At 45.8% G+C, this 12,500-nt stretch overlaps 1 protein-coding gene across 1 annotated transcript; it reads right to left on the bottom strand.

Moving 5' to 3' along the window:
* Window positions 1–1,368: 1,368 nt before the first annotated feature.
* On the bottom strand, window positions 1,369–11,904 carry grb14 (growth factor receptor-bound protein 14; the record flags this gene model as incomplete). The annotated part of the gene is made up of 13 exons (XM_079732123.1): window positions 1,369–1,515; window positions 1,854–1,947; window positions 4,467–4,554; window positions 5,693–5,756; window positions 6,078–6,194; window positions 6,749–6,811; window positions 6,915–7,010; window positions 7,163–7,273; window positions 7,938–8,075; window positions 8,181–8,255; window positions 8,374–8,495; window positions 9,050–9,206; window positions 11,842–11,904. The coding sequence occupies 13 exons, from the start codon at window positions 11,902–11,904 to the stop codon at window positions 1,369–1,371; spliced, it is 1,335 nt and encodes a 444-aa protein (XP_079588249.1).
* Between the last annotated feature and the right edge of the window lie 596 nt (window positions 11,905–12,500).

The raw sequence follows: 12,500 nt of genomic DNA on the forward strand, positions 1-12,500 counted from the left end.
AAACGACTGACTCAGTTCCGTCTCGAGTAGCTTTGTTTCTCCCCCACAATATTAACCATAAGAGATTTAAAGGTGAATCAATGCAAATTACCCATCCAGGATATACTCATGCACTCACAGAGGTTTTCAAATGTTCACTCTGTCTGTCATGTCGCCGACGTTTACCAATACAATTTATTGGAAACTCTTTGTTCATGAAGGAAGAAGGGTTAATGTGACATCTAGTGGTCAGAATTATGCTTACATTGGGATGAAAATGATTATAACGTGATCTGAAAAGCTTGTAAGCTTTGTATTATCAAATACAAACGTTTGAATTCAATAGATTCTCTATTAAGTAACCATTAGATAAATTGTGCATTTTTAGACGTTGGCTCCGCACCAAGGCAAAGCAAAACAAGTCAAAAAGAATTTGGCTTGCTGTCTGATAGAGCTACATCAATTTGAAAATCCAAATAAAAACGCTTTTTCGCAAACATTTTTCCTACACCATACAAGAATCATTTAAAGTTTAGAACATTTACGCTTTTGTAAATTAGGCTTTTAAATAATCTAAAATATCAAGCATTGAGTCTGTGTCCATAGCGCTCATGTCATTAATATACAACAGATAAAAACAGACAAAAACACCGATTTAATTTTCACATTGATTTCAGATCTTTTTAATGTATACCTTAAACACCTCTAATTTCAATTCTATAGTCACAAATGTGTCCCCAAAATCAAGCTCACTGAGTCCAATGCATTTAAAAATGTAAACAAACAGAAAAAGGCTGAGATTATGTGCAAATAATTTCTTCGTCCATTGACGCAGTTCTCAGGATATGCACAGTGACAAAAAATAGACAAAAATACAGCATTTCATCCTTGAGGATGAAAGTATTGAATTAATACCTGAAGTCTAACAGATATGATATGATTGATATATATATATATATATATATATATAATAACGGTGCTTAATCAACAAGGTTGAATCCACCTGTTTGATTGACAGCTGGTTTTGACAGAAGCCGATGATGAAGTCAACATACACAAATATATCATATACTTTATGATATAATACAATAATATATAATCTATAGATACTGTAATGTTATACAGGCTTATACAGCACAAGATGTAGATGTATAGATTTATAGATATTATATATCTATATATGTTTAAATATATATATATAAATACTTTACTGTCATACAGGGTTATACTGTAAGTAATATATATGTGCATATATATCTATATCTACATATATATCTATAGATACTTTACTGTCATACAGGGTAATACTGTAGATAATATATACGTGTATATATATAGTTATATAGTTATATAGAGATCAGGGGCTTGAGTCCCCAGGTCCTGGCGGAGTCACAGGGCGAGCCAGGCACAGTGGTGTCTCAGATGGCAGGGCAGAACCCCTCGGTTCAGCCGGTGGAAGTCCACCAGCTGGACCAGGTCAGCGAAGCGCATCTGGCCGTCGTCAAGACTGTAGAACATCTCCCCCTCATTGTCCACCTACAAACCACAGACACGCAGGTTACTGGAGATTAATGTCAAAGTATTAAAGGTAATCTAAAATAAATGAAAGCTACATTTATAAGTATTGAAGCCTAATATTAAAATATTCACAGTAGACGCTATAGGATTAAAGCTACATGTAAAAGTATTAAAGCTAATATAAAAGTTTTAAAGCTAATGTTAAGGTATTAACGATAATGTAAAAGTATTAAAGCTAATGAAAAAATATGAAGCTAATGCAAAAGTAGTGAAGCCTAATATAAAGATATTAAAGGTGCCAGTAACAGTATTCAAGGTTGATGATTCTGATGTGTTTCAGCAGCAGGTGAACCCACGGGTAGGATCTGGAAGTGTCTGATCCTCTGCAGGTGACACAGTGACAGGACAAACGTGCTGGGGTTGCTTTGGCTGTCCCTCAGCAGGAACAATCTGAGGACCAAATTCATTCAGAAACACATAAGTCCTCTTAAGTAGCCTGCCTGACATTGATTCTTGAATTCAAAAGTTAGCTAAATTACTTTGATTATTTCATTGTCATATTTATGGTAAATATTTTTTAATTTATTGTATATATTTCATAGAACAGCATTTTCCGCCCTCCATTTAATGCTTTGTTGGAACCATTAATACATTTCGAAAATGACGACAGTGACACCTAGAGGTCACTTGGCAAAATTAGTATTTTTGCTTAGAAATAAAAACGAGGAAAGAAATACTAGGGCCGTGTTCCAATATCCATACCATCCGTACTTACTAGCCTTAGTTTGAGTACGTAGGGCGTTCCAATTCAGAAATAAGTGTACTGAAAGGACCCGGATGGTCTACTCAAAACGATCAAATCGCGAAGTGTGGATCGATGTTCACTTTTCGTACTCAACGGCAGCAATCTTAGCTACGTAGCGGAAGAGGGCGGAGCCAGACTGAGCCAAAGTTGGCGCATTTTCCACATAGCCTGCATTAATAGAGTCATTTTGTAGTTTTTATAGCTTTTATAGCTGCTAGGTGTAAAGATTTTACCGTTCAAAGCAGGATGTGTATTGCGGGGAGGAGCCGCGGTGGCAGTCGTGATTGTAATTTCCGGTTAGTGCCCCACGGAGTATTAGATTTGGAACAACACGGACATCTGAAAATTAGCGCACTTAGTGAGTGCGGATAGTGTACTACGTTTAAGTCTACTCATGGAAGTATGGATATTGGAACACAGCACAAGATACTGTTTTTCAACCTGATTAGGTCTCTAGTCATTCTTTGATTCATTTTTTTGTTTTTTTTATTTGTTTTATTCCTAACCCAGATATATAGTCTTTCTTTGAAATTTTGGAAAGGATCATTTTTCCTCAAGTCTAATTATTAATTGATCCCATTCTTTGGTGGAAAACAGTCTACTCAGGAACTCCAGAGTGACCGAATAACAGCCTTAAAAAATATAAAATAATATATTTATGATATATAACGCAGCATAATCTAGATTTAGAAAATGACTGCTAAACGCTAGTTTCAATTGTGTATTTTCAATACATGCACGATATTGATAACAGGGGTGGTTATTTTCCTTTAACTTTTTACCTCCAGCAGGATGTGAGCTCATCATACTGTAGTGTTCACACCTCCAGCAGGATGTGAGCTCATCATACTGTAGTGTTCACACCTCCAGCAGGATGTGAGCTCATCATACTGTAGTGTTCACACCTCCAGCAGGATGTGAGCTCATCATACTGTAGTGTTCACTACTCCAGCAGGATGTGAGCTCATCATACTGTAGTGGTCACACCTCTAGCAGGATGTGAGCTCATCATACTGTAGTGTTCACTCCTCCAACCGGATGTGAGCTCATCATACTGTAGTGTTCACTACTCCAGCAGGATGTGAGCTCATCATACTGTAGTGTTCACTACTCCAGCAGGATGTGAGCTCATCATACTGTAGTGTTCACTACTCCAGCAGGATGTGAGCTCATCATACTGTAGTGTTCACTACTCCAGCAGGATGTGAGCTCATCATACTGTAGTGTTCACTACTCCAGCAGGATGTGAGCTCATCATACTGTAGTGTTCACACGTCCAACCAGATGTGAGCTCATCATACTGTAGTGTTCACACCTCCAGCAGGATGTGAGCTCATCATACTGTAGTGTTCACTACTCCAGCAGGATGTGAGCTCATCATACTGTAGTGTTCACACCTCCAGCAGGATGTGAGCTCATCATACTGTAGTGTTCACTACTCCAGCAGGATGTGAGCTAGCCTCTGTTAGCCATAAGGCATTACAGTTCTGTCGTAGGTCTACTCACTGCATCAGTACCGGCATGCTACTTTAGCGCCACATCCTTCCGGGTTCTGTTCAGAGAGTTCTCTTGTTCAGTGTAGCCTAATCCTAGACATCCACCATAAGTTTATCTTATCATTCAGCAATACACATGTAGAGATCTACATTAATAAATGAATACTAAGTTGCCTTTTGGAGCTAATAAAATCAGCTAGAGTTGCAGCTGGTTTCTCTCTGAAATCCTCTACAGCTAAAGGCATTCAGCTTCTTAGGGATCAGCTCATTAGGGTCAGCTCATTAGGGTCAGCTCATTAGGGGTCAGGTCGTTAGGGTAAGCTTGTTAGGGGTCAGCTCGTTAGGGTCAGCTCGTCAGGGGTCAGCTCGTTAGGGTCAGCTCGTTAGGGTCAGCTCGTCAGGGGTCAGCTCGTTAGGGGTCAACTCGTTAGGGTCAGCTCGTTAGGGGTCAGCTCGTCAGATGTCAGCTCGTTAGGGGTCAGCTCGTTAGGGTCAGCTCATTAGGGGTCAGCTTGTTAGGGTCAGCTCGTTAGGGGTCAACTCGTTAGGGTCAGCTCGTTAGGATCGGCTCATTAGGGTCGGTTCGTTAGGGTCAGCATGTTAGGGGTCAGCTTGTTAGGGTCGGCTCGTTATGGTTGGCTCGTTAGTGGTCTCTCCAGGGGGCTCACCCGTCCACCTGGCCCTGCTGGATGATCAGGCGCTGGGCCTCGTCCCGGGACAGCTGGCCATGGAACCACGGCTGGGTCTGGTGAAGAGCTGCAGGGACCAGGGACCCAGGTCAAACAAGGAGGAGACAGGGAGGGAGACAGGGAGACAGAGGGAGAGACAGGCAGGGAGACAGAGGGAGAGACAGACAGGGAGACAGAGGGAGAGACACACAAGGAGACAGAGGGAGAGACAGACAGGGAGACAGAGGGAGAGACAGACAGGGAGACAGAGGGAGAGACAGACAGGGAGACAGAGGGAGACTATAGTGGGAGGACACCGACAGAGAGACAGACAGAGAGACAGACAGGGAGACAGAGGGAGAGACAGGCAGGGAGACAGAGGGAGAGACAGACAGGGAGACAGAGGGAGAGACAGACAGGGAGACAGAGGGAGAGACAGACAGGGAGACAGAGGGAGAGACAGGCAGGGAGACAGAAGGAGAGACAGACAGGGAGACAGAGGGAGAGACAGCCAGGGAGACAGAGGGAGAGACAGACAGGGAGACAGAGGGAGAGACAGACAGGGAGACAGAGGGAGAGACACACAAGGAGACAGAGGGAGAGACAGACAGGGAGACAGAGGGAGAGACAGGCAGGGAGACAGAGGGAGAGACAGACAGGGAGACAGAGGGAGAGACACACAGGGAGACAGAGGGAGAGACAGACAGACTGGGAGACAGAGGGAGAGACACACAGGGAGACAGAGGGACAGACAGACAGGGAGACAGAGGGAGAGACTGACAGGGAGACAGATGGAGAGACAGACAGGGAGACAGAGGGAGAGACAGACAGGGAGACAGAGGGCAGACAGACAGGGAGACAGAGGGAAAGACTGACAGGGGGACAGAGGGAGAGACAGACAGGGAGACAGAGGGAGAGACACACAGGGAGATAGAGGGAGAGACTGACAGGGAGACAGAGGGAGAGACAGACAAGGAGACAGACAGGGAGACTGAGGGAGAGACAGACAGGGAGACGGACTGAGAGACGGACATGGAGACAGACAGGGAGACAGACAGAGAGACAGACAGAGAGACAGACAGAAGGACAGACAGGGAGACAGACAGGGAAACAGAGGGAGACTATAGTGGGAGGACACCGACAGAGAGACAGACAGACAGGGACACAGACAGAGAGACAGACAGGGAGACAGAGAGAGAGAGACAGAGAGAGGGAGGCTGGTTTACCCATGCTGATCATGGAGCCCTGTGACGGGCTGCCGTGGGAACTCAAGCGATGCCAGCTTTTCCTCTAAAGGAAAAACAGCAAGATATATAATAAAATATACATATATATCAAAATATGTATGCTAAAATATACATAAATAATCAAAGATATATGATAAATTGTAAATATAAACCCAAATATAAAGACATAACAAAATAAACATATATAATAAAATATACATAATAGAATAAATATAACAAGTTGTTCCGAAATGTTCACTAACAAGAACAAGAGGTATCCACAAATACACTGTGAATACCTAATAAAAGATGAACAAATGATAAAATAATTATATATACATATATCCATATATGTATAGGCTCAATGTTTTAATGAGTTACTGACCCTCCAGGAAAGGCCCTCCTCCACGGCCGCGCAGAGAGCCTCCGCCGGGTTCTGGATGACGCGGCTCCTCTGCCCTGAGAAGTCCATGGCGACCAGGGAACTCTCAGATATGCTCCTCTGAAGGCGGAACGATGCGTGTATACAGGGAAACGGTTACAATGACTTCAGCTGGCGGAGCGCTTTGACCGAGGTTCTGCCGCCCCCTAGTGTCCAGATAACGTAACACCATTCCATTTCTAAATTATTCAGAATGCGGCCGTTCAGATGGGGGGAGGTGACTCCAGATCCAATGCACCATGACACCAACCTGAGACCACCATGACACCACCATTACACCAACCTGACACCACCATGACACCACCATGACACCAACCTGACACCACCATGACACCAACCTGACACCGCCATGACACCAACCTGACACCACCATGACACCAACCTGACACCACCATGACACCAACCTGAGACCACCATGACACCACCATGACACCAACCTGACACCACCATGACACCAACCTGACACCACCATGAAACCACCATGACACCAACCTGACACCGCCATGACACCAACCTGACACCACCATGAAACCACCATGACACCACCTTGATGCCCAGGGCCATTCCTTCAGGCATGTGAAGAAGAGTTCCCATCGATTCAACCTCTGACCTACCATAGGGGAGGCTTTCTGTTTCTGATGAGGTTGGAGGTAGTTCTGGTAGAGCTGCAACCCATACTGTAACACAGGCAAACACCATACATATCAGAGAGAGAGAGAGAGAGAGAGAGAGAGAGAGAGAGAGAGAGAGAGAGAGAGAGAGAGAGAGAGAGAGAGAGACCTTGAGGAGGCGCAGGGCTGTGATCCAGCAGGTCCTTGACTGCTGGTCGTCTGCACAGAGCATCGTCATGTTCCTGGAGGAGCCGGACTCAGACGCCTGGACCACACGTAGTCATGGAAACAAAGAGGGAGTTCCTTCTTCTAGAAGAGCCGGTTCTTAGCATGCAGGCCCCACGGTCTCTGCAGTGCCAAAGGCTGTAAAGTTGTTGAGAAATTATTAAAGCAGCAGTGACTGCAAAGTGAAGTTACCTTGAGACAGAAGCCGAAATCTGTGGGCGCCCCTTGGAGCTTCCTGGCCGACAGGAGGGAGTAGACATCGCTGTCCCTGAACTCGGCCAGGACCTGGAGGTGTCGCGGCTCCTTGAGCAGAGGAGAAGAGCATACATTATGATCTGATACTCATATCCCATCTCTAAATAGATCTGTTGCCTTTGATCTATAGTAGATCTGTAGTAGTATATATTTATGTATATACAGGGTGCGATTTGTGAAAAAACCAGAGGGGGGGATAATTTTGAGAAACATTTTAAAATGTTTCAAAATGAAGACGGACCCTGTGTATTTTGGTTGTTAATTATTACGATGTAATGGTGAAAATACTTTGGGTGGGGGGGATAATTTTTATCCCCACCGAGGATCAAAATAATTCAGCAGAGGGTAGGACGTGTAAACCAGAGGGGGGGATAATCCCCACCATCCCCACCGGCAAATCGCACCCTGTGTATATACATAGTATAGTCGCTGGTAAAGCATAGTCAATAGTATAATATATTCAGTAGCATAGCATAGTTACTACCACAGAATTGTCACTAGCACAGCATAGTCACTAGCATAGCATAGTCACTAATACAGAATAGCCAATAGCATACATAGTCACTAGCACAGTTTAGTAATAGCATAGCATAGTCACTAGAATAGCATAGTCACTAGGATAGCATGGTCACTATCACAGTAGTCACTAGGATAGCATGGTCACTAGGATAGCATGGTCACTTCTATTTCCTCTGCTTATGTATTCACCAACCTTAGAAGTTCCCTTATTAGAGAAATATAGTCCGGATCTTCTCAAGACAAAGTATAACCTCTTCCAGGTTCTCCTGGCCTGCTCTTTGGCATGGAGGTACCCATGGATCTCTGGACACGTGCTGGTGTTCAGAAAGGTCTGCGCAGGTGGAGGGAGAACATCTCAAACCACCTGTTGGACGGGAACTTAAACGCCAAAGAACAGAACCACATGGAACAACATGAAGCGCATGAGAGGAAGGACCTGGATGAGCTGAGAAGGATCCATCAGCCCGTTGGTCTCATTGGAGACGGACACCATGTGGTCTGGAAAAAAGTCCTGGGGACGGAACAGTTGTCATGCAGTATTAATTCACCCCGAAGCAGGTCAGATCCCGGGTCAAATACATCCATGAAGACAGACCAGGTGGAGAGGCCTGTGGACACGGCGGGCTCACCAGAGGAGTCCTGAAGAACTCGTACTTGGCGTAGTTCTTCCTGAAGCACAAGCGGCTCTCTGTGTTCATCCCCCAGCCCGACAGGACCTCCATGACCGCCTCGTGGTCCTCTATCGTTCTCTCTGACGGACGCAGGAGAAACCCTTAATGGTTAGGCCATCTCCTCTGCTGTGAGGCGGAGGTAGTGAAGCGGGACCGTTCGGTTCCAAAGGTGGGAACCAAAAGGTACCACGACTCTTTGAAGAAGTGAGACTAAGATGAAAAGAGTGAGAACATGCACTGCAACATGTTACCATACACTGTAACATGTTACCAAACATGCACTGCAACATGTTACCATACACTGTAACATGTTACCATACACCTTAAAATGTTACCATACATGCAATGTTACATGTTACCATACACTGTAACATGTTACCAACCATGCACTGGAACATGTTACCATACACTGTAAACATATATAACCTAGTGTATATATTATATAGACATATTGATCTAGACTGGGAAAGGTTTGGCAGTGATGGGACTAATTGGACAGAATGTAAATGGCACTAAAGCTACTGGGATGTTGGTTGTCCTGGCGATGCATTCTCATGCCTCACCAGGTGAAACATGCCTGCCATGGGACCAGCGCCACATGACCAGCGCTGTGTGGTAGGCGACAGAACCTTACCCATGTCAAGATGTGGCAGGTGTTCAAACAGCGTCCAGCAGTGGTCGTCAATGCAGCAGTTCTTCATGATGAACATCTGGCAGATGTCCCGGGAGGACACGCCCCTTTCAACCTCCACCGCCCGGCTGCTGTTGTCCTCGTTGAACACTTTGATCACCTGCAGCACCAAAAACACCTTCAGCTGGACTCATAGCACCACCAACACCTTCAGGTGGACCCATAACCACCAACACCTTCAGGTGGACTCATAACACCACCAACACCTTCAGGTGGACTCATAGCTGGAACCAACACCTTCAGGTGGACTCATAGCTGGAACCAACACCTTCAGGTGGACCCATAGCACCACCAACACCTTCAGCTGGACTCATAGCTGGAACCAACACCTTCAGGTGGACTCATAGCACCACCAACACCTTCAGCTGGACTCATAGCACCACCAACACCTTCAGCTGGACTCATAGCTGGAACCAACACCTTCAGGTGGACCCATAGCACCACCAACACCTTCAGGTGGACCCATAGCACCACCAACACCTTCAGGTGGACCCATAGCACCACCAACACCTTCAGGTGGACCCATAGCACCACCAACACCTTCAGGTGGACCCATAGCACCACCAACACCTTCAGGTGGACTCATAGCTGGAACCAACACCTTCAGGTGGACTCATAGCACCACCAACACCTTCAGGTGGACTCATAGCACCACCAACACCTTCAGGTGGACCCATAACCACCAACACCTTCAGGTGGACCCATAGCACCACCAACACCAACATAGAGCTGCATTAAATCCTACCATTAAATACAAACAGATCAATGCACATGACAGAGACTTCCTCCTGACTGAGGTTCAGCTCCCAGCACATGTGTCTGGTAGCCATGGAGACCAGGGCCATGTGACCGGTAGCCATGGAGACCAGGGCCTTGTGACCGGTAGCCATGGAGACCAGGGCCTTGTGACCGGTAGCCATGGAGACCAGGGCCACTGGTGCGAGTCACGCTAATCCACAGCGTTCACCACCTGGTACATCTTAACCCGCGTGACGCCAGAGTGTGAACCTTTCACAACATCGCAAACACACACGCACGCACACACACACACACACACACACAAAAACTCTCCCACCTACACCCACACACTCTCCAACTCTCTCTCTCTCTCTCTCTCTCTCTCTCTCTCTCTCTCTCTCTCTCTCTCTCTTCATCTATTCTCTCTCTCTATGATGTCACCAGGGCTCACAACCAATCAGCTGCTACCTTTCCCCACCCCTGAGTCAAGTAGTCAAGGAGCTACCGGCCCCTGAGGAAGAGATGGGAGGAATGAGAAGAGGAGACCCTGGTTATTACCTAGCTACTGCACTGGTTATTACCCTAGCTACTGCACTGGTTATTACCCTAGCTACTGCACTGGTTATTACGCTAGCTACTGCACTGGTTATTACCCTAGCTACTGCACTGGTTATTACCCTAGCTACTGCACTGGTTATTACCCTAGCTACTACCCTGGTTATTACCCTAGCTACTGCACTGGTTATTACCCTAGCTACTGCACTGGTTATTACCCTAGCTACTGCACTGGTTATTACCCTAGCTACTGCACTGGTTATTACCCTAGCTACTGCACTGGTTATTACCCTAGCTACTGCACTGGTTATTACCCTAGCTACTACCCTGGTTATTACCCTAGCTACTGCACTGGTTATTACCCTAGCTACTGCACTGGTTATTACGCTAGCTACTGCACTGGTTATTACGCTAGCTACTGCACTGGTTATTACCCTACCTACTGCACTGGTTATTACCCTAGCTACTGCACTGGTTATAACCAAGTGTCTGTACCACTCATCACTAGAATAGGGGGCTAACCCCGGTGTCTCTACTCATCACTAGAGTAGGGGGCTAACCCCGGTGTCTCTACTCATCACTAGAATAGGGGGCTAACCCCGGTGTCTCTACTCATCACTAGAGTAGGGGGCTAACCCCGGTGTCTCTACTCATCACTAGAGTAGGGGGCTAACCCCGGTGTCTCTACTCATCACTAGAGTAGGGGGCTAACCCCGGTGTCCGGGCTCCAAGGTCCAATATAAACCTTATATTTGGCACCACCATTTTGACCCATTACCAGTTAACAGAAATACACATTTGACGAGGACTCGAATAACCATGACTCAAAAGACAATAAGGTCCAGAGTGCTGTACCTGATTCATTCCCTTTATTGATAAGATACCCTCATACCCGCTGTACCTTATTGATACCCATATTGAAAAGATACCCTTGTACCCTCTGTACCTTATTGATAAGATACCCTCGTACCCTCTGTACCTTATTGATACCCTTATTGATAAGATACCCTCATACCCTCTGTCCTTTATTGATACCCTTATTGATACCCTTATTGATAAGATACAATAAGGTCCAGAATGCTGCACCTTATTGATACCCTTATTGATAAGATACCCTCATACCCTCTGCACCTTATTGATACCCTTATTGATAAGATGCCCTCTTACCCGCTGTACCTTATTGATACCCTTATTGATAAGATACAATAAGGTCCAGAATGCTGCACCTTATTGATACCCTCATTGATAAGATACCCTCATACCCTTTGAACCTTATTGATACGCTTATTGATAAGATACCCTCATACCCGCTGTACCTTATTGATACCCTTATTGATAAGATACCCTCATACCCGCTGTACCTTATTGATACCCTCATTGATAAGATACCCTCATACCCTTTGAACCTTATTGATACGCTTATTGATAAGATACCCTCATACCCGCTTCTGAAGACTGAGAGGAGTGATGGCTGGCAGGGTGACTCTTCTGGCTCCGAAATTCATCCTTTTCTTCTGAATGAAGCGTCAATGAAAGGACCAAGATCCATATATGATGTTGATAAGGAGTATCCGAGGAGATCAGGCTACCGCGTACTGGACAGGCTATCCCCCATGACATTGGGATGGACAGAAGTAACTTCCATACAGTGGTGGTGTGAGAAACAACACACAACCAGTTTCCCCCAGAAAACAAACTCCTCCTACGTCCTTGAAAAGGTTCAAACTTTTTTCCTGTTCTCTCCCTTGGAAAGACACTTCTCATAAACAAGATAACAGGAGTTCTCATGGTGAAAGCTTAACGACAAGGTCAGAAAGAGCAGGCCTCTCCACCAAGGGCACCTCTTCATTGGCTGCAGTTGACTGGAGACACAGGCCTGCAGCACACGCCTCAACACCATCTAACGGGATGACGTCTGTCTGTCCATCTCCTCCACCACAGCCCCTCCCGTCGGCTCCACCCGTGGCGTCGCAGTGCGGACAACCCAGGGAGGTGCAGTGGGAGGCAGTGGGAGGTGTAGTGGGAGGCAGTGGGAGGTTTAGTGGGAGGCAGTGGGAGATGTAGTGGGTGTGGCGTAGTGTTTTCAGCAGTTAGACAGGTG

This window comes from Pollachius pollachius (assembly GCF_949987615.1).
Source record: "Pollachius pollachius genome assembly, chromosome: 3".
NCBI classification, from domain to species: Eukaryota; Metazoa; Chordata; class Actinopteri; order Gadiformes; family Gadidae; genus Pollachius; species Pollachius pollachius.